The 24,230-nt window shown below is 39.5% G+C and overlaps 1 protein-coding gene across 2 annotated transcripts in view; it reads right to left on the bottom strand.

The window, feature by feature from the left end:
- Window positions 1-1,310: 1,310 nt before the first annotated feature.
- exd3 (exonuclease 3'-5' domain containing 3) overlaps window positions 1,311-24,230 on the bottom strand; it is a 44,232-nt gene continuing 21,312 nt past the window's right edge. Inside the window, exons 19-21 of one of the 2 annotated variants that reach the window (XM_081353691.1) lie at window positions 2,648-2,714; window positions 2,126-2,451; window positions 1,311-1,456 (exon numbers count right to left, since the gene is read on the bottom strand). In XM_081353691.1, the coding sequence (XP_081209817.1) occupies window positions 1,373-1,456; window positions 2,126-2,451; window positions 2,648-2,714 (477 nt within the window). In that variant the 3' untranslated portion in view covers window positions 1,311-1,372. Of the gene's footprint in view, window positions 1,518-2,125; window positions 2,452-2,647; window positions 2,715-24,230 lie in introns of both variants that reach the window. The other variant, XM_081353692.1, reaches the window with a different exon arrangement.

The raw sequence follows: 24,230 nt of genomic DNA, 5'->3' as shown, positions 1-24,230 counted from the left end.
GTTATCAGTGTACAAAACAGATATTAATACTTCAATAGGACGGTAAATTAACATTATATCATATTACTGAAATCCAATTTTAAATATACAGTTTTTTCCGTAAAAACAACGGGAAGAAATTACCAATTTTTTTACAGTATTTTTCCGTTTTTTAACAGAAAATTTCTGGCGCCCCTGCTGCCCGAAACTTGCCGTTTTTTTACGTTTATTTTTTTTTTTTACAGTGTACATTTTGTAGCAAAACCATAGTAACTACAAGACTAATCCTGATTTTACTACAGAATTTGCAATAAAACCATTGTAATTAAAAGATTTGTAATGATTTTACAATAATAACCACAGTTTAACCATGAATTTTGTAGTTAAACCAAAATAACTAAAAACTAATCTGGTTTTACTACAGAATTTCCCGTAAAGCCATTTATTGTAACTAAAAGATTAACCATGATTTCACAACAATAACCATGGTTTAACCATGAATTTTGTAGTAAAACCATAGTAACAACAAAAATAACCTGATTTTGTGACAGAATTTGCAGTAAAACCAATGTAACTAAAAAAATACAGCGATTTTACTACAATAACTGCAAAAACAATCTAGTTTTACTACAGAATTTGCAGTAAAACCAGAAACTGCTAAATTAAATACATCACCTACAGCTTCACTATGGTTTTGTAGTAAAATCATAATAAACACAAACCTAAATTTGGTTTTACTGTTGTATGTGTACTGACTCGTTTATCCTGTGGGAGAAATAATGAAGAATGATATTATAAAGAAGACATTTTGCTTTGCATTTTACTCCTCAGCAACTACCATCCGAGTCAGTCTAGTCCAGCGCACTGTGAATGGAGGCGCGCAGGGGGAGCGTTCAGGGATCCGCCAGCCGGCCCCTGCGCGAGGTTTCTGGCGCCGGAGCCAGACAGCGGAGAGGAGAGGAGAGGAGAGGAGGGGGAAGAGCGCAGGCAGAGGCCCCTGAGTCACCGGCCCGGGGAACCTGTGGGGTTAGCGTGACGTCTCAATAGAGGGAGGGCCTTCAGAGTCCAATTCAGCCCCAGTACCACGTGCTCAAGGAGCGTGGGAAAGAGGCGAGCTTTTCTTCCCAGCAAAGAAAGGGCCAGTATCGAATAACAGAAGTGCAGGAGAGCCGGGGCGTCCTGAACAGGGCTAGGTAGAGCAAGAGCTCCTACTGCAAGCAGACAAGATTATCTCCAGCTAATGCAAACACGCAGAGCTACGGTTACAGTCAACACTTTGATGCTTACATTCAGGGAGCGCACATTTAAAAGAGGACACAGATATAGGCAGCTCTGTTTGAGTGCGACTTTATTGAACTCGAACTGAAGGACTGACTGTATGCGGCCCATCCTGTTATGAACTCGCAAAACTTGGAAGGAAAACAGCGTCTGGCACCATTTCAGCAGAGCTGTCTTTGGGGAACCCAGGCATATTATTCTGTAGTTTTGACAGATTTACAAATGGAGATATGAGTTAAAGACTAAACAATAAACAGCGTCTGACATGAAAAAAAAAAAAAAGAAGAAGAAGAAGAAAAAAGAAAAACAAACAGTTATTCGGAGATATCTGCAAGAGAGATAATATGCTAAAAAATAAAAAAATAAAAAAAATCTTGTCATTAAGGGGTTAATCCAATGTAAATCCTGTTTGATGAAGTTGTGATGAATCTTTTCAAAATATTATTAAAAAACCTTTAACACATTTTATGAACAACTTAGGTTTGTAAACAATTTATGGCTTTAAGTGTATTATGTTGTGTAGAACAAATTTAGATCTAAAAAAAGTTCCTTTTTTAAAAATAGAGAAAAACAAGATTTTGTGCAACAAAGAAAAAATTGTAAAAAATTATTTTATGAGTGAATTCAACGAAAATCCTGAAAATCCTATTATTAAAAACTCTTAACACTTGTATTTTATGAACGACTTAGGAGGTTTGTAAACATTTATGGCATTACGTGTATTATTTTGTGCAAAACAAATGGATGCTTTTGCACATTTATCATGACACAGTGTAGCAAATAAAAAATACCTCCGTAAAAAGAATTGTTAAAAATCTGAAAGAAAAAAAACAAAACCCTGCAAAGCAACAGCGAGAGTTCATTACACCTGGAGGCTTTCGCTGACGTGCAGGACCTTCTGGAACTGGGACAGCACCCGGTCGTAGTGCGTCCCCTCCCAGAACACCTTCCCGCAGCCGGTGCAGATGAAGTACACGGGGATCCGGGGAAGGAGGCCTGGGGGAACCGTCTCCAGCTGAACTTCGGCCCCGCTGGGGAATCTGAAGGTCTGGGGGTCCAGGGCCGTGCGCGGGGCCCAGCGGCAGTGAGGGGTGAACTCGGGGCCCTCTGGGGGCCTCCAGCTATTGTAATCTTCTTGTGTTTCATCCTGTGGTTCGCAGTCATCCCGCTTAGATACGATGTCCTGAAGAAGACCTTTGAAGAGAAAGAAAAAAACAACAGAGCTCAAAGCGTGCTATCCTCTGAGACTGACAAAAACTGGGGGGAATCAAATGCTAATTCACTGGAAATTAAATAATGGTGGAAAAGAGTCTGGATTAAATCTGTAAAAACATTTTAAGATGTACATTCAAATATATATGTGGGCAATAAATGGAAAGCGCGCGCCGACCTCTCTCTTTCATCATGCGGGTCATATCCTCTCTGGACAGCTTAAAGTACTCGTTACAGTTGCAAGCCTTGAAACGGGAGACAGAAAAAACACATCGATATGTAATAAAACATTATGACGTCATGCAAATCAATTCACCAACAAGATGTTCAATCAAGTGTTAGACAATAAAATCTCTTATGTCGACAGTTTATATATTTTGTATATAGCTTTTTTACAGTTTGCACTTCATCATTCTTTTTAATGATTATTTTCCACATTTTAGAATAACAGTACAGATATCAAAACTATGAAATACTCATATTGTGCTCACTGATATGAATCAAAAGTGCAGTGCATTCTAGTATTTAAGGAATGCGATGTGATCCATTAAAAATAAATAAAATAAAATACATAAATAAAATGTTAACTTTGTAAAGAAATGTATATGTATATACATTATACAAAAATAAATGTAAATATGTTCAGATGCAAAAGCCTCTAAGTGCCATCTGAAATTTTCTTCTAGAATGATCATTTATATCAAGCTCGTATATTTAAGTTCAGTAATTTCACTTAAATGACAATTAATAGGTAATTTGCATTGCCATTTAAGTGAAATTATTGAACTTAAATATACGAGCTTGATAAAAATTATCATTCTAGAAGAAAATTTCAGATGGCACTTAGAGGCTTTTGCATCTGAACTCTTCATATGTACGTATACCATACACACTACCGTTCAATAATTCGGGGTCAGTAATATTGTTTTTAATGTTTTTGAAAGAAGTCTCTTCTGCTCAACAAGACTGCATTTATTTGACCAAAAATACAGTGAAAACTGTAATAATGAGAAATAATTGTACAATTTAAAATTACAGTTGAACATATATTACAATAGAAAACTGTTATTAATTAAAGCAGTATTTTCAGCATCATTACTCCAGTCTTCAGTGTCACATGATCCTTCAGAAATCATTCTAATATGATGATGATAATCAAGAAACAGTTGTTATTATCAATGTTGTGCTGATTAATATTTTTCTAAAAACAGTTATACATTTTTAAAGGATTCTTTGATGAATAGAAACTTCAAAAGAACCACATTTATTTGAAAAATAATTACTTGACTGTCACTTTTGATCAATTTAATGCTTCCTTTATTCTTAAAAAAAATTGTTTTTTTTTTTTAAATCCTACTGACCCCAAACTTTTTAACGATGTATATATATATATATATATATATATATATATATATACACATGGGTAGATAGCAGATTGTGAACTCGGATATATTTTAAACAGTCTGGTAAGTCCCATACCAAACTCTCTCACGCACACACACACACACACACTCGTCTCCAGTGACGCAGGCTAGGTGTGAGGTTAAAAGTTTGCGTCGCCTCTCTTGATTTCACACTTCAGTGTGGCCTCTGTCTCATCCTCGGCGAGGAACCGATTCCCACCCTTTCAAACAACACATGGGCGCTAAAAGCCTCGTCGCTAAACGCCATCTCCACCTCTGCAACACCGGCCAGACTGAGACATGCTAAATGGGACACCTTAACAGGACAGTGACAATTCAGTCAGAGAACACATGGGACTCAGAACTGAAACTGAAATTGAAAGACTTCTCAGGAATTAAAGGAATTAAAGGAACAGTGAAAAGTTTGAACAGTTTCTCACACTCATGTGGTTTCAAATCCACTGCGGTTATTATTTCTGTGTCACACAAAAGGAGAAATATTTTCTTTTCTTTTATACAGTATCAGTTCATAGTACATGGCAGTCAAGTTCCAACAAGGCCCAAAAAACCCCCACCAAATATTCAAGTTTACAACTTCCATTATGACTTAAGACGACTTGAGATATAGAGAAGTGAAGATTTCTTATCACGAACACTAAATTTCTCTTTTTGGGGTTTTAAACAACATGAGGCTAAAAAAAAAAGATAATTATGTAAATGTACACTAGCGGCCAAAAGTTTTTGAAAGAAGTCTCTTAAGCATGCATCTATCTGCATTTATTTGATAAAAAATACAGTAAAAACATTAATACTGTGAAATATTATTACAATTTTAAATAACGGTTTTGTATTGTAATATATGTTAAAATGTAATTTATTCCTGTGATTAAAGCTGTATTTTCAGCATCATTACTGCAGTCTTCACTCTTCAGTGTCACATGATCCTTCACAACTCATTCTAATATGATGATTTGATGCTCAAGAAACATTTACTATTAATAAAGTTCAAAACAGTTTTCGCTACTTATATTTTGTGGAAGTCGTGATACACTATCATTCAAAAGATTTTAAAAAAGATTACAAAATTAAAACTGCTTTCAACATTGATAATAATAAGAACCATTATTAACAATTTAGCACTAAAATATAATTCATATTTGAATGATTTCTGAAGGATCACGTGACACTGAAGACTGGAGTAATTCAGCTTTGATCACAGGAATAAATTACATTTTAACATATATTACAATAGAAAACAGTTCTTTTAATTGTAATAATATTTCACAATATTACAGTTTTTACTGTAATCAAATAAATGCAGCCTTGGTGAGCAGAATAGACTTATTTCAAAAACATTAAAATAATCTTAATTATCCCAAACATTTTACCAGTAGAGTAAATTATATCAGTTCATAAAGTCTGTCTGAAAACATTGTTTGCAGATTTCAGTTTAAGTACTGGATCCATTTCAGAATTCAGTTTGAAGTATATATGTTTTCACACACGCACACACACACACACACACACACACACACACACACACACACACACACAAGGTGCTGTGAAAAAGCAAGGTGTGTGTGTGACCTGCACAGGTGCCCTTTGCAACCCCTGGCTGCTTACTCTCACGCTCTCTCCTTTCCACCTTGAGTGATCTCTTCCCACACACCGCAGAGGCTGAGTGGCCAAAAACATACCGCCAACTATTTACCCAGCTCCTGAGTTTCCCATGCAAAAGCAAGTCAAAACCTGCTCCGCCAACTCTTCATACTCATGCCTGCACCGTCGCGCTCTTTCTCCATCTGTGTTTGCCTCAAAACCACATGCGCAAGTTTTGCCTCATACATAAACAAGCGAGGAGGAGAAAGCGAGGCGTGACTAGACCAAACCCTATGGCAAATACGTCAACGCCATATGTGTAGGAGCCAGGGCTATAGTTCCTGTTGCGGGTCAAGCTATTAATGTATTTGTGATTGTCAATCACTTGTGCATTTCAATTCCAACATTGAGTCTCGTGTGTGTTCACACTTGTAGTTCGTTTCATTTGATCTGGACCAAAAAAAAAAAAAACGTAGTCCTGGTCCACTTAGCGTTCACATCGGCATTTTAACACCGAAGATACTGAACCTAAAGGCATAGAGATATGTTCACAACCTGATTGGTTGGCTTTTATTAGGTATATTTCGTGTTGGAGCTTACCGAACACCCAAAACAATGCTGTGTTCTGGGCTAAATGCTCTCGCTGTGTGTGTGTAGCTACATATGATGGTATTTTGAGCAGCTGAGAACTCGTGAAGAGCTTATAAAATGTGTAAAGGAGTAAAACAGCGTCAGGAATCCCTCCGTCACACACATGAAGATCTGCTGTGAGGAGACGCGGTTCTGACGCCTGAACTGAGATGGGCAACATCACCACTATGACGAGAAAAAAAAGGTATTCTTGAGCTTTCTGTCCTTTTTAGGGTCTCATCTTGTGACATCATGTCCTGTTTTTGGTTAGTTTACATGTCTTTGGTCTGTGATGCGTTCATATTTCATTCGAACCGTACCAGAGTTTGTTTGGAAGCAAAGCGAGACTCATCTTTTCAGTGGTTTCTTGTTTGGTCGCACCAGGGTTCACACTTACTCAAATGAACCGCACTAACAGAGCAATCGCACCAAACATGCTAAGTGTGAACACACCCTTAATCACACTTCAGGTTGGACATTTCTGAAGAATTCCTCTGAAGATTTGTATGCTTCGCCATATTATACAGAAGTGGAGTGGGATTTTTAACCAGTGAGATGTCAGTGAGGGCAACAGCGGCACTCTTCATTTGTCTCCGATTAGGACAAAAACTCAGATAAAGAGATAGAATCTATCACACCTAGTTAGGACACGCTTTGGAAACTCTGGGGTATTTAACGGGCAAACTCGTCCCGCACCGTTTGTGGTATGGAAATGAATGATGTGACTTTGACGTTGAGAAGAGATTAAAGCTGCGTTCACACCACCAGAGACTTTGTCGCTGCATGTCGCCAATGGCTGGCGGTGAGATCACTAGCGGGCGTTCCCACTACTGTTGTCTAGTAATGTTTGTGTATGACATTCATGGATGTTATCCCATGTTGTAGACAACGAATCAGTTGTTGCAAAATTGTGTAAAAAAATGTTTTTATTTTTTTATTTTAAATTCCAAATGCAACTCTAGAAGAGAAGAGACATTATTTTATAAAGCATTCAAGCTTGGATTTTCTCTGGTCAACAATTAAACGGGCAAATTTCCCATAAAACTTCATTTTAGCAGGGACAACATCAGCCATATTTAGGGACCAAAACATTAAACACTTGCAAATGGGCTCTTTTGACTTGGACCAGTAAGCAAACACCTTAAACCCCCTAAAAACCCCAGAACACAAACCAGTTAGCAATGTGCTAAAAAAGAGCTAAAAACCACTCAAAACAGCACAAGTCCTGGCAACCACATACAACATCCGAGCATATGACAGCGAGTGTTGGTATTTGCCTTCATTGTTTATTGAGAAAATGTAGTTAGTAGTAAGGTTAGTCACCTTGTGTTGTTGTACCAAAGGTAAAGACTGCACAAGATTTGACAGGTTACTGTTTGTACAGCACAAAAGCACAATGTTGAGTATGTGTTTCAAACGTCACCTCTATATGAGGCCAGCATGAGCCTCCGACGAGCTAAAAACCTTTCCAATTAGTGAGACGTGCTCGAGAAAAGCCAGAGACGAGAGATAGAGAGCTCCCATAGACGAGAGGTGGGGGAGGGGGAGTGGAGGGAAAATACTCATTTCGACTCCTTACCCCCCCCTCTCTCTCTCTCACTGCCGCTCCCATGGGAAAATCCTGGACTGCATACAGGCGGCGGGTTTGTGCTGAGGCTGGGTCACATGACCGAGTGTCTGACCAATGAGAGGAGGCTGCTATGATTCAAACTGAAGCAGAGGCAGGTAAGCGTGGGAACAGGAGTGCGGTTCAGATTCCTGCCCTGTCGGCACGGCAAACCTCAGCGTTTGACACATGTGTTGCAAGCTTGGGCGGCAAATAACAAGATCACTACCGTCTTGAGAAATGTAGATATAATTTTGTGGGAAAATAAATTGGGGTTGGCATTAGGCAATTTTTTTTTCTAACAGAGAATGCATATATAAATACATAAAATACCAATGTAAAACAAAAATAAAATAATGATAATACAGGACAGAGGGGAACATTATAATATAATATAATATAATATAATATAATATAATATAATATAATATAATATAATAATCAAATTTTGTATACGTAATTACTGCAAAAACAAGTATTTACAAATTAATATTTTTAGTTCTGTCTGTCTATTGATTAAAATATTTAACTAAATATTAACCAATGGTTTTTCTATTAAAAGGGATTTAGCGACACCTATAAAAGGAACTGAATGTTAGATCCAAAGTGACTCTGTGACGCCTTCACCCAATACCTAGTCACTTTGGATCTAATTTTCTTAGGAAGGAAAACTATATTAAAGTTGGTAACAAAAAGCAAAAAAACTAAATTAAAGCTATTTATGACTATATATATTTTGTTTGACGGTTTGAAGGTCCAAATTGCAGTTTCAATGCAGCTTCAAAGGCTTCAATTTATTTTTATGTTTTTTAAATAACCGATCGTTCGCTAGATAAGACCCTTCTTCCTCGGCTGGGATCGTGTAGAGCCTTTGAAGCTGCATTGAAACTGCAATTTGGACCTTCAACCCGTTGGACCCCATTGAAGTCACTATATGGAGAATAATCCTGGAATGTTTTCCTCAAAAACCTTCATTTCTTTTCGACTGAAGAAAGACAGACATGAACATACTGGATGACGTGGGAGGGGGAAATTATCAGGAAATTTTAATTCTGGAGCGAACTAATCCTTTAAGTTTAACAACTTTAAATAATAAATGAAATTATGAGCAGCTTGGGAAGCAGCTTCCTCAATACTGGAGGAAAGTCTCTTGGATGTAATAAGACACGAGACTGCTCGTTTACTTGAGGCATTAGTAGAAAGCTCATCAGGGCTGACCTCTCTTTCTCCCGTGACCCTGCCTGGAGGTGTTTTAGATTAGTGCTGTTGTCAGTGCTAATGGTCCGTTCATTGCCCAGAGAGCTGAACCTGACCAGACAGTTGGACAGGATGCAGTCGACAAGCAAACTGTTCTGACACTTTTCTCTTTTTCTAATAACATACATGTGTTCAGAAAACTCTCCCCTGTTGGTCTTGGAACAGCTCATACCCAGTGAAGTTTCTTGGCAGCTCTGGACGAGGGGGGTTGGTTTGGGACTGGAGCTCTGCAGAGAACCACGGGAGTCGGGGAATAATGGCCAGTGAGGAGACTCTTTGTGTGGGCTTTAGCTGCAGGGCTCAGGGGGGCACTGGGGGTTTTGTGTGGTAGCTTGGCCTCTGTGAAGCTAGCCTTTCCACCCACCCTATTGATACTTGCCCCTCTCTCAGAGCTGAGCTCTTTAGCACTGCCCAAATAGGGGGATAATAGCCCCACTACGAGCCCTGAAACCAAGAATGGCTCACAGCTCTTTCTTTTTCTCTCTTCTCATTCTTTCGTCTCAGGCGGTCAGATCAATGACTCTTACATACTTCCAGCAGTAAATACCCTTGAGGATGTCGCTGGGGAGGTTTTTTTTTTTTGTCCTCAACTAGATGTAAATAAATGATGGGTGGAATATATTTTGCTAGTGATTATTGGAATGATTTTGATTTTAATGTAATTTTTTTATTTGGCCATTAGGTTTCATAAAGTGCCAGTTAGAAATCAGTTCTTTTGAACCATCAATTTCAGTAAATTGGTTTAAATCCAGATTAAATAGTAAAAAAAGTAAAAGATTTGAAACCGTTCATGAAACACCCTGCATTGCATCTTCCATGCTTCGATATTAGGGATACACCGATATTAAAATTCTGGTCAAATGAGATAATCCAATTATTATTTATACTTTTTTGCGGAAATAAATGAAAAAATAAAACACTAAAAACTAATATAATTTTTTTTTTTAAATTCTACAAGTGATTTTAGGCATTACATTACAACATTCAGTATGAAAAATGTATATTCATTTTATGCTTTGTTAAAGATTACATTTGACAACGTTAACATTAATTTATTCGTTTAATGTTCAAATCAACGTTGGATGGCAGCAAAGGTACTCTAAATATAAATATGAATAATGGCACTTTTAGGAGTTTAGTAAAAGCAAGAATAAGACATGAGTTTTTGTTTGACAAGTTAATGAAGAACATTGAGGGTTTTAAAGACGTTGTCATTAAAGGGTTTTCATACATATACATATATAAATACATACAAACATATATACATACATACACATACATATACATAAATATACATACACACACACACAATACAGGGAAAGAGAAAGCAAGATGGGAGAGAGAAACTGAGGCCAAGGTAGTCGTGTCGCAAAGTCTTCCCACCACACCCACAGTAACTCGCTGCGGTATTTGTCCCGTCCTGTCTCCCGGTGTCTTGTCATGGGAGCTTTCTGTTGCGCAAGCCTCGTGCTGCGTTTCATACCTCTCTTTCTTCCCTTGCTTGCTCTCTTTAACCGACACACTTAAGCATGTTCGGAATGCTATTGTGAAGTCTTCATGATTCATCCCCAACTGTAAATATTGACTATGGCAGCCCTTAAGGGGGGGACGAGCCTGAGAAAGTTGTGGGATGACTGGTGCCTGGCCCACTCCACTGGGCACCACAGCTTTCAGACCCAGCAGGCTGACAAAAAACAGTTTCCAGACCACAGGGTGGGTCAAAACCCAATATTGAAAACCATCCGTGCAAGTAAGCATCTTTCCCATTGCCCCTTGGCACTTATGACACATACTTCTCAAAAAACTCTACCTACTTTTGTTGACCTAGCATAGATTTACCTACTGTCGGCAAAAATGTGCAAAAAAGGTCTACATTGATCCTAGTGACAACACTTATACCAGGTAGCTGTCTCACAAAGGTGCCGACAGTATCAAACTCTGGAAAACAGTTTAGCAAACCTGAAAGGCTCATTGTGCCGTGAAATAAGAGTGCAAATGAGGACCAATGAGCTTGATTTTCTGACTAAGATAATCGTGCACGCACACACACAGCATGGGGGAGATAAAGTGAAATGAAAGGGCGTGAGGGGAGAGAGGTCAAGTGCTAATGATGCTGGATAAGACTTGAGAGCCTGAGAGGAGAAAGGCAACTTCAAAGCACCCCTTCTCCAAGGAAAGGACAAAAACGAAAGGCTTTGGATGGCAGCAGGGGTGGACAAAAAGAAGTGTGAGAGAGAAACAAGAACAAGGGTGTAGACAGGAAACGGGACAACATGGTGAACAAAAGCCTGGGGGGAAAGACACCGAGGGGAGGGGGGAGATGAAGTGGAAACGCTGAGGTAGAGGAGGGCTTGAGGTTGGGTTTGGGGTTCATCTCGGGTGTGAAAGCGATGAGGTGAAGCCTAAAAAGGCCTGAGAGAGTTCCTGTGTCACAGACCCCATCGGCAGCCCTCGCCACCCCTCCTTCCCTCGCGTTCTGGTCGGTCCTGCTAAATTCCCCAGGGCCAGAGGCTGTCCCTTTTCAGTCTCCTGTGACACAGTCATTATGAGTGTGGGAACTGAATCTGTCCCTCTCACAGTGCCCCTGCAAGCCTGTTGCTCCGCCCCACCTCAGTCCACCATCACCCCCACCGGCTCCAGCTCCGTTTGCCCCCCCCCCCCCGATATCTCTGAGAGCCGGACCCCCGTAACCCCACTAGCTTCCCCGGCCCCCCTCCATGTAACAGAGCTGCTATCTCTCAGTGCAGAGCTGTCTTTCCCGGTCTCTGTCAAACAACCCACCCCCTATTCCAATCATCCTCCATCCTTGACGCTATCTCCTCGCCGATAACCATGGGAACCACTCTGTGGGAACCGGCTGGACCGGCCTGGCTCACCAAAATAGACAGCAAAGAAAAGACTGAGGGAAAAAAAAAACGGTGAGAAAGAAAATGAGAAATACCTCCCAGAGGGAGGGTTAAAACAGGCGGACAGAGACAGGTACGCAACCTGACCAATCAGTATCTGGCAGGGGAAGGTAAGGGGGGAGCGGGAAAGTTTTCCTTCAGCGGCTGAGTTTGTCTCTTTGATTTCAGGCTCTTTGGGCCACTGCTTTTACACTGTGGCTTTGGGGCCATCGGTGTCCCCTCTCTTTGTAATGGAGATCTTCAAAGTTACTCAAAAGAGAGCAGAAATCTAGAGATCAAACGCGGCAGGCTATTGAGAAGAAAGTCCTATAAGAGCCCGGGCAGGTAATGAACATATCCCAGCATGCTTTGGCTTGCCAACAAACCGGCTAATATTGCAAGTTCAGATGATATCACTGGGGAATCCCTTTTATCCATTAAAAGGTGAAGCGGATGAGGTTAACCTTGGCACCTCCTCCTCTTCCTCATGCGCAAGCATCACGGATGCACTAGCGTAGTTCCTGTGAGAAAACCGAAGACGGAGGGAAAGAGAAAAGGGGCGAGTGTGCATCTTTTCTTGTCTGAATTTGGCTATTTTTCCATTCCAATTTTATTTGACGTCGTTCAGCGGTCTAGGCTCTCCCAGCCCTTTCCCAAGCCAGAGAGGCTGACCCCCATGTCCGTATACCTCGCATGTCCCACGGGGGGCTGCTCTTCGACCCTTCCCACCCCTAACTGCCCAGTAGTCCCAAAGCAAACAGACTTCCAACCCTCGATAACATCAGCCGGATCAGACACAGAGGAAGCACTGCCAGCCTCTGTTGACCCCCATTCCCAAGCCCGACTCGGGGCGGGGTGCAAGCAACGAGCGCAGTAAAGTAAAAAACTGATTAAATGTCTTATGTTTAGCACTTTCACTCACTAACCACACACAGGCACACTACGGGTCGCCAGTCCATCCCTCATTAACACACACAGAAACAAATACTCATTAACAGTGGGGTTCCTGAGCTGTGATAGCTCACACGCTGAAGTGACAGGCTTCACTGGGGGGCCCATTTCAGAGAGGCATCTACACTGTGCAAAGTGCAAAGACCAGCCATGCAAAAATAATCCATCAAGTCCAACAACATGTCCATTGACACTAGGCAAACCACTATTAGCTACAACAGATAGAACAACCCTATTAACCTTAGAAACTGCTCTTCAGTCCATCAGCAGCACTAGTTAGAAGCACATCCATCAAATTCTTGTTTCAAACATAGTGCATGTATGATTTAATGTGGGAGGCATAACAAAAGGCCCATTTTGAGTAAACTATTGTTCCTAAGACAAATGACAAATGTATTGGGGAAAGTGAACTGCTAATAAGGTGATTTTTAGTGGATGTATGACATCAGTTCTCACCAAGTTTACACAGGTGTCCTAAGAACGGTACCCACAAACATTTAACAACTAATAAAATGTTATTTTTGAGGTTTTGCTTGAAAATTTATCTTTTTATTCAGAATAAATGGCAATTACCATAACGTAAATGTTTTCAGTGAAAAATTATGTTGTTCAAGCTGCTCTATTGCATAAAATATGGACCAGGGCTAAATAAGCATATTTTTACTTTAAAAGTGCGCTTTGTGCTGTCTTTATTTAAAATAAATGTCTTTTGGTTTTATATTTTGCCATCTAATTCAATGCCAATCAAACATTCAGTGACATTCAACATTAAGCGTGACATACTTTTTAGGCCACTTCGAGGCTGTGCTTTACAAATTGCTTTGAACAAGTAGCTTTTTCTGTAATTTTAGCTTAGTAACAAAGTAAGAGAACCGGGGAGATAAACTCGGCATAATTTAGATGACCAACTAAGTCCCATTTAGCTGCTCAGCCAAAGCAAAGTAAGTTAGCATTTACATTGGCAACGGCAGGCCATTCTGCAGAGCTACAGGGAACCCTGCACGTAGCCCTGCACTTTAGAGGCATGCCGTGTGGGTTCATGAAAGACGAATGGAGATAAAAATGGACTTGAATGATAGATTAACTAAAACATAAAACAGTCGGTGAAAACATGGAAATTTGTAGATAAATTCTGGGGATGGAAAAGCTGGCAGATATACACACATGGTGACACAGTCGGTCTCCCTTTCACAGTAAATCATGGACACACACATGATGCCTTCCTCCTACACGTACACGCACACACTCCATTCATAAGAATGACCGCATTGAGCAACCCTCCTTGAGTACAGCTCATAAAAATGCCCATCAAAGCACACTTTCACACATCCGACTATTAGGGGGTCGCAAGAGACAGGAAAAAAAAGAGTGAAGAAGGAAAGAGTGACAAAGACAATCAAAACCTTTTTGTAATCCTATGGTATTCTTTAAAATCCTTACCTTTTACATGAATGCGGTAATCATTCAATACTAAAATCCTATAGTATTACCATCTGATAGCATATTTGTACCTAATACCTGAAAAGCAGCTGGATCTTATGCCAGCACACTAACTGTCCTGTATCCTCATATATGATTGATGTGGAACACTCTACTTAGGGAGCAACTACAAAAAAGAAAAAAACTCAATCTGCAGTTGAAACAGAGTCTGATATTAGCATGGTATTGCTAAGATAACAGCGCGGTGCTCTAAAGGCCAAAATAAACTTTGGTATTTGCGCATATGCTAGGGTACGCATACAGCAACCAGGACTGGGTATCGATTCAGATGTCCTGATTTGATTTGATTCTGATTCACAAGATCTCAATTCGATTCAATTAATTCAATTTTCACTGGCAACACCACAAAAAAACAGTAATAAATGAATAGACCAGTTCAGTGTTGTTTTTGACACATGTATCCTTGTATTGTGATAAATCAAGTTATGACACCCAACATTTTAGATACCAGTGAAAATTAACAATTCTCGACTCCAATTTCGCTACCATAGCTAAAACTACCAATATAAATTTCAAAGGTTATTAAAAATAACTAAACAGTCATTAATAAAGAAGAACAAATAATGAAACTACAAGCAATAAGACAAATAAATAAATCAGAAACAAAGATACAAATGAAATAATCAGTGCTTTTAAGGTTTTTCTGGTAGATCTAACAGTTCTCTTGCGCTTGAATGCTTATATTGGCAAGGCTTGAAAACGCACACAAATTATAAACTTTCGTGACCATGCAGAACTGGCCCAACTGGGACACTGACAGTTCCTTCAACTGTGTGGAACGTCTTTCACGCTGAAACGCAAACTTGCATCCGCCATGTTCAGCTCTAAAGGAATGACAGGCTCATAAGTTTAAGATAAATTAGAAGATGAAATCTTGTAGTCTAGTAATAAGATTAACGACAATCAGATATTATGTTCAAAGTCTGTGGAAAAAATACGGAAAAAACGATTGATTCGTGGCTTTTGAGAATCGATCCTGTATCGACCACATTTAAAAAAAACGATTAATTAAAAAAATCTTGATTTGAACAGCGACCATGAAATAAATCATTAGCATAGTACATGAATACTGTACGCATACTTCCAGATATGCAACAAACAACAAAAAACAAGCAACAAACTACTGGAGATGCAACAACAATAGACGGCCGTGTTGACGAGCACTTGTGTGAAGGGGTTAAGCAAAACACGCAACTATAGTTTAAGACTTTTTTAGGGCTGTCAAACGATTAATCGCGATTAATCGCATCCAAAATAAAAGTTTGTTTTTACATAATACATGTGTGTGTACGGTGTATAATTATTTTCTATATATAAATACACACACATGCATGTATATATTTAAGAAATATTTGCATGTATATACTGTGTATATATATTTATATTATATATAATTTATATTATATATAAATATTTGATATATAAATAACACATTTTCTTAAATATATATATGCATGTGTGTGTATTTATATATAGAAAATAATTATACTCCGTACACAGACATAAATTATGTAAACACAAACTTTTATTTTGAATGCGATTAATCGCGATTAATCATTTGACAGCCCTAATTTTTATAGTCATAAACAGTATCTACCATTTCAGTCTTTTGCCACAAAAAAATATATTGTGTAACTTCAGAAGACGGAATATCGCACACAAGTTGTGTGGACTACTTTTATTTGCTTCCTGTTGTATGGAAACGAGTTTCCTCAAAACACTTCAAAATGTATCCAATTGCATTCCAGGGAAACAGCATACAGGTTTGAAAGTAAATACTGATTATTTTGATTTGAGGCAAAATAATACAACTGCTTTAGGGACAGTAAATTACAGGAGGAAGGTAAAGCGTGGTCTCACTTTAATCTCCCGGTCTGTATCCATTATTACAACACACTGTTTTATACTGCTACTGACTAAGCTGATGTGACCTATATTTTAAATGACGTTTCTTGCTTAAAGAATGTCAAACTTTTGGAAAACAGTGTCGGATATTTAGAGCATCAAATAACCATGACAGAAGCCTAAAACATGACAAGAAGGCACAACAAATTTCAGAAAATGTGGAGAATTCCTGAAGGGTAACTACACAAAAGCGCGCGCACACACACACTGACTGTGTTTGTGTCTGAGCTTCTCTTCCGACACACATATTTGCGTGCTGTATGGAAGTGATATATGGTTCTGTCTCTCGGTGAGGTGAAAGAGTGCGGCCCCTCCTCTCCGAACAACATTAGCAGGCCTGTCTGCCCCGGGCCAGTTCTCATGACATCATCGCTGCACAGGAATGCTCTCAAGCAGAAAGCAGCGAGAGGAAGAGCTCATTTCATCTCTCGCTCGCTCTTTCCCTCTCTCATTCCATTCCTATCTCTTTCTGAAAAGATCCGTCAATCATTTACCCTCCCTTTCCCTTACTTGGGAAGAATTCTTATGTTCACTGTATCTTTCTCCTTTGTGTTTTTTTCTCACAGACATTCATAAGCTCTATTTTGCTTAAGCAAGCATCACTTTTATTATCGTTCATACTTACAGAGTTATGCATACTGTAACTCGCCCCATGGCATTCGCAGGCACGAATGATACCTCAAGTCACGTAGCTTGTTGGGGAGAGGTATGCTATTACTTTTCTAATCGATCAGACTTAAGATTTTTCGCATGGCGGATGATAAAAACGGGCTTTCTGGTTGTGGAGGGGAACATTTGCCGTGACTTAACGCACTCACACGGCCACCGAATGCAGTTCATTTATTGGAAACCTATGACTTTTTGTGGTTTTACTGGTGTGTTAAAATGAACTTCTGGGTTATTTTCAATATAAGTCTACGAACAGGGTGTATGGCCAAATCAGAGGCTTAAAAAACTCACGCGTTAAAGGGATAGTTCACACAAAAATGAAAATCACCATAATCACCATGAGAAAATCTCAGAGTAAAACTGGGAGTTGTGAAAAATATGATACACCGGTGTTTTGCCAGATGAGAAGTTTATCTATGTATCATCTTTTAACTCTTCTAATTCATTTTATAACTGTATCATATATCTCTTAATTTCTTTTATAATGGTTTTAATTTTCCTTGCTTTTAGTTTGATTATTTTAATTATTTTCTGTAAAGCACTTTGAACTGCCATAGTGTATGAAATGTGGTATATAAATAAACTCCCATTGCCTAATTTTATGCGGATTGCCCACGTTTATCAGATGTGTTCTTGTATTCAAACAGCTAAACCGAGCCGCAACAATGACACAGCTTGTAGGGATCTCAAGATGTGTTTTAAACATTTTTAAAACTTGACATGCTGCCTTAAAGTCACGATGTAAAGGAAATGGAGACAGATCACTTCTTACATATTGTGACAGAGATTATCGTAAAACTTGGTTCGTCCGTCGGTTATTGATTGGATGAAGGCAGATCTGAATGTGAGGCCGCAGTTATTCTATGAAAGGGACGGGTTTATGGGGACTAATGGTGTTCACCCTTGTAGTTCGGTTCGCTTGGTCCAGACCAAAAAAAAAAAAAAAAAAACATTTAGTCCTGGTCCGCTTAGCGTTTACATTGGCATTTTAACACCGAAGATACTGAACCTAAAGGCATAGAGATATGTTCACAACCCGATTGGTTGGCTTTTATTAGATATATTTCGTGTCAGAACTTACCGAACACCCAAAACAATGCTGTGTTCTGGGCTAAATGCTCTCGCTGTGTGTGTGTAGCTACATATGATGGTATTTTGGGCAGCTGAGAACTCGTGAAGAGCTTATAAAATATGTAAAGGAGTAAAACAGCGTCAGGAATCCCTCCGTCACACACATGAAGATCTGCTGTGAGGAGACACGGTTCTGACGCCTGAACTGAGATGGGCTAAAACCATATGCTTGAGCTTTCTGTCCTTTTTAGGGTCTCATCTTGTGACATCATGTCCTGTTTTTGGTTAGTTTACATGTCTTTGGTCTGTGTTGCTTTCATATTTCATTCTAATTGTACCAGAGTTTGTTTGGAAGTGGAGCGAGATCTTTTCAGTGGTTTCAGTCCTCTTGTTTGGTCGCACCAAACATGCCAAGTGTGCACACACCCTAAATGATTGGATAAGTCCAGCATACGTCACCAGAGATAAGTCTGATGCTTCAACAGAGGATCGAGTTATGACATTTTGATAAAAAAAATGCCATAAATTAAACTTGCATGGAGAAATCTTTCACAAAAAGATCAATTACACGCATGTCGATTTAAAGAACACAACGCTAACTGTCTAAATGCGTCCGGCTCTAGTGGTGGTAATTCATACATATTAGGAAAGGAGTCAAAATTATCATCTGTGCTAACGGACAACATACTACAGATGTTGTCCATAAACATTAAGTTGAAAATAACACCGATTATTTCTTTAATACCCTGCAACATGGACAGAGGCAGCTGTGTGTGTGCTCGCAGCGCGAGATCCGTGGAAAATACGGAAATTACGCACTATTTAAAGGTATATTTAGGAAAAGTCCAAGTAAGGGTCCCTCACTGTCTTTCTCTCTGCAGTAGCAGGAAGCAGCTTGGCTCTGACACAATGGCTCACATCAAACAGCAAGGATCCGCATTGCGTTACCGACACACACATACACACCAATGCCAGTCGGGCCAATCAAAACACAGCGTGCAGAAAGCACAAACAGATCTAGGCAAACAGGACATTCCAGCTGCCGGGTGCTACAGATTCCTCACCGCAGCGAATCGCAGACCCAGAGAGTGAGAGCCACCGGGGGTGCCAACAGGAAATACGCTCCTATTATACATCTCGAATACAAGCACGCACACACATATTCAGGACTCGTTGCATACCCTGACCCTGTCCACACAGATCGACCCCTTGCACCGGACACACAGACAGAAGTGCAAGTTTGCAATTCTTTCCGGCAAAATGACACATCAGGGGTGTGAAAGTGGGAAGAGGTTAGCCAAACCACAATGTTCTGCAACTGTTTACTGGTGGGAAAAGGTGTTAGATAATCTTGACAAGCATCATTGAGCTCATTTCCACTGACTAACAAAAAACATCACACGCACCTCTCCTGAACTAGACTCAACATCAGACAGAACGCCCACAGTGAGTTTAATGAACAAAACTGGTAAGAGTTTGCTGAAATAGCCAGATCCAATCACACTGGATGGCTTTACACAACTTCCAGAAGTAACACTACATGGGTCGGGTATAGGTTGCACTTTAGAGAAAGAACTAGTTATTACTTTCTCTCTTTTTACCTTTTTGATCATGATTATAATAATTTTATGCATAAAAGATCCATTTATTTTGTTTGAGAAAATAAGTGTGATATTGTAAAGAGAACATGAGGTAAACTAATATTTCAATGAATTAATATTAAATACTTTTTTATAATAATAAAATAATGTTATGAATAATAGTTAATATTAAAAATATAATAATAATAAATTCAATAAATTATGTTTTATATGATCACTGTACACAAAAAAAAAAGAAGTGAATAATTGTTATATTCCCTGGAAAATATTTACTTTATAATTTACATTATTTTTCTACCAACAAGCAGGTCATGATTTCCAATCAGCCTTTCGAAAGCAGAATGAAAAATTAAGTACTAATCATATATTGGTAAATATATTAAGAATTACTGCATTAAACACATTTAATTAATATCTTAAGTAAACATTCATTTTGACAAAAAGTCCTATAGTATGTTTTTTCTCTGAAATGTTGCGGCCCTGGCTTTTTGGGTCCCCTGAAATAGTAATCCATGATCAGAATTGAGATTTTCATACCATTATTTGATTTATTTTTTTGACAACAGATTATTGTGGTATAATCGATTTCAGATGAACCCTCCCCCTAAACTGCATGTAAAACAAAACAAATTGTACAGCTTATTACATCCAAGATCCCCCCACTTGAACAGACCCTTATGCCAATAGTCAAAAATATATATCTACACATGAGTAGCCAGGATCTTGCTCTTTATGAGGGAAGATGAAGAAAAAGAAAGAAAATCGAACAAGATTCCTGCGCCTTTCAAAAGATGTGCTTCATGTGACCTTTTGACCCTTCCTCGTCTTTCAGTCTCACCGACAAGCACAGATTCAATTATTGTCACATTGACTTTCTCACTCACACTTTCCCACACACACACACACACACACACACACCCTGTGGTCCGTACTCTGCTCCGGTGTAGACAGCTTGTCAGTCAGTGTGTCAGATTGGCCCCAGAAACAGGAGTCATTCGCTCAAACACACACACACACACAGTGTGGATCGCAGTGGGAAATATTTGGGATGGTTTCCCTCGGAATGTCTTGGCATGTTTGAGGAATGTCTCCCTGCTCTCGTCTCCTCTCTCTTCCTCCTTTTCCCTTTCCTTCTTGCCCTACAGGGTTGTGGTAGAGCGGGAAGACAACAGCAAGACAACATGCCTGTTTTTAAACTCGCTGACCTAGATTGGGTTTTTCCTTCCATTAAGATGAAAATGAAATAATACTTGCAACTCATTTTACTTCTGTATGAGAAAAGATTTTCAGCAAAAAGGCAGGGTTAAACTTACTGGATGGTGAAAACAAAGAGTCTCTATTTGATAGTCAGTTGGAGGGGAGTCATTTCTCAGAGGTGGAGAAAGTTTTTATGATTTTAAAATACAAAGACAAACTTTCTTTACAAATCTTTTTTTCCCCTTTAGAATAATGTGCGCCCAAGATCCAAAAACACTCATTGGTGCCAAAAATTTGTAAATGGCTTTGGGAAAGTAAAGTATGGTTTTAGTTTTATTTGACGATAATAACCCTGCTTCAATGTCATGTGATCCTTCATAAATCATTCTAATATGCTGATTTGGTGCTCAAGAAACTTTTGTAATTATATTTAAGTGTCTTAGGAGTCCAAATATGCTTTGAGGCCACTGTACATGTCTATGACATCAGAGATCCAGCTTGCACTCCCAACCAATGCCAATATTCCTAAGTTAAAATATCTGCCTGACACATATTTGAATATATATAGGTTTTGACTTGTGCTGTCTTCACGCCCACCAGTGAAACTGATGCTTTTTCCATACAGTGAAAGTGGATGGGAACCAGGGCAAGCTCTAAAAAGGACAAAAATGTGCAAACTAAAAGCATTATAAACTTGTCTATTTGACCCTGCGCTAAATTTAAGTCTTCGTAGCTGGATTTTCATCAATTTGTTCAATCTTTTTTCATAATCTTAAAAATTCATTATTAACTCAAATCTTGCACCACAGCCACAGTCCTATTCACTTTCATCATGGAAAAGGGCAGCTTTGAAAAAGATTTGTGATCCCCGTTTCCCCCACAAAAAAAGTGCTGCTTATGGTTTAGACCGCAAATAACAATGGTATGAAATGTGCCAAGAGAAAAGAGGAACTGAAATAGGATCAATCAGCCAAGAGTGTTTTGCACACTTGCTCTGCTGCAGTAGAACCTCAAAGTTGTCCTGTCTTTTCACATTCTTCCCTTTTTCTCAGCCTTCGTTAGATCAAAGAGGCAGAAATCCTTCTTTCAAACACCCTCTCACTCTTTCTCTTCCTCTCTCTCGTTCTATCTTCTCACGTCGTTTCGGTTCCTGTTCACACCCCACAGCCGGGGCCCCCCAAACGGCACCGTGGGAACTCCTGTGTGAATGCCATGGCAGCGTCTGCGATACGAAGAACCTGTTAGTCTCACATCTAAAAAAAGGGTCGGGAGTCATCTGATGCTGCTGTAACGAAGATCAACGAGTAAACGCAGAAAGATCGACTCTGTGGTTTGGATGCCACATCTGCAGAGAGTTCCCCACAGAAATAGCAGAGATCAAGTATTAGCCCTGCCAGTCTAAATCAATGTGACAGTTATGGAATGGTATAAGAGGGAATGATACGAGTAACATGGTAATGTGTGAGGAATTGTACTGTATTACTGGATACCAGACAGAGGAGTGTTGCGGGATATGAAGAATATGGTGTTGGTTTCAAGAAATCATATCCATGTGACCAAAATAAGTGCTTCTTGCTGAAGCAAGCATCACTGTTACTGTTGCTCATACTTAGTCTTTGTTCAGATCCTTAACCCTGAGTCGAGTAGACATGCTTTTACTTCTGATTTTTTCCTGGCAGATGATGGAAATGGGAAAGGGAAAAAAAACAGATTTATAATAAAAGGAAGGACTCAGACCATATTGAGGGACCAGAATATCAAAGTCTTGGGGGTGGGCTCTATTGACTATTGCCAGTGAGAAACTACCCATAATACCATGACATTAGGGGCCTCTGGGCCTTTTCATAGTTCCTAGAAGTAATGGCGGAAGTACCCACTTTTTGGCATCTTTGCACCACAGGAACTGGGAACGATTTTAGTTCTAGGAATGCCTTTTGGGGAACTAAATTAGCTCCTACTTCAGAGAAGGCTTAGACCAGAACTATAGGAACTACCAGTGACGCAAGTGTACGCTGATTGGCCCAACGCATGCTAAACATGAGCACCCGCCATTTAAAAAAAAAAAAAGTGTTCACTCCACAAACCAACTCTACATGGATGGATGGATGGATGGATGGATGGATGGATGGATGGATGGATGGATGGATGGATGGATGGATGGATGGATGGATGGATGGATGGATGGATGGATGGATGGATGGATGGATGGATGGATGGATGGATGGATGGATGGATGGATGGATGGATGGATGGATGGATGGATGGATGGATGGATGGATGGATGGATGGATGGATGGATGGATGGATGGATGGATGGATGGATGGATGGATGGATGTTTTCAGCATCATTACTCCAGTCTTCAGTGTCACATGATCCTTATTCTACAATGATTTGATGCTCAAGAAATATTTCTTATTATTGATGAATTCTTTAATGAATAGAAAGTTCAAAAGAACAGCATTGATTTCAAATAGAAATCTTTTGTAACATCGCAAATGTGTTTACTGTCACTTTTGATCAATTCAATAGATGTCAAATAAAATTATGAAAAACCTAAATCACAATTACGGTTTCATTTTTTACTTACATTTCACAAAGAATTCTTAGGTGTATCCAAACTTTTGACTGGTACTATTAGTGTGCTTTAAAAGTGTTTACAGTAATTTTGGTGAATATGCTACTGACAAAAAACAACAACATCTAGTCAGATCTCTAATCCATTTAGTGTGGTGACACACTTTTGAACTCAGCTTAGCCCTGATCCTAACTTAAACCTGATGTGGACAGAGAGGAATTCACAGGAAGAGGCTGATAAACTGATAAAGCAGTGAGAGAGAAAACAGAGAGAGCAAGAGATTGAGAGAGAGAGAAAGAGAAAGGATTATGGCAGGGTAGAGGTTAATGATTGGCAATGAGTATCAATGGGCCACACAGGGGGCTTTAGGAATGTCTCTCAGAGCCGGGGGCAAGTCACCCAGCCACTGTTAATCAAAGGACTTTACCATCAGATAACAAAAGGGTTAACTTAGCATGGGTGGGCTTCCACATACCAGCCCTGGGGTGCAACTCCAAAACTGCATTCTTTATCCCCCCCCCCCCACCACAATCATACAGTGTTTATTTCAATCTTGCCATCTCATTCCAATGTTTCCATCTCATTCAGAACTTAAAAATGCCACAGTTTGGTTTTCTAGCACAATTTGTTGGTACATTTTGTTCAGCAAACATGAAACCTCGGGCCACAAATGGTGGAATGCGACTGTTCCGGATGGGAGCCGACGGCCACCCGATCAGGAAAGGTTGGTGGCCACAAAATTGACACATTTGGGGAAACCACCACCCACGTGGAGCTCAGACGACCCACGTCTGGAATTTAACCGCGTTCTCCTGTCCTCACTGGCTATAGGTGTGAACTTGGTGTGGTAGAAACTCTTTTGACTGTTATAAGGTGTGTGGCAAATGATACATGCAGAATTGCACAGTCAC

The sequence above is a fragment of the Scardinius erythrophthalmus genome (assembly GCF_964197995.2).
Source record: "Scardinius erythrophthalmus genome assembly, chromosome: 23".
Lineage (NCBI taxonomy): Eukaryota > Metazoa > Chordata > Actinopteri > Cypriniformes > Leuciscidae > Scardinius > Scardinius erythrophthalmus.
Note: the sequence above shows the minus strand (reverse complement) of the source record. Positions and strands in the feature narration are given on the sequence as shown.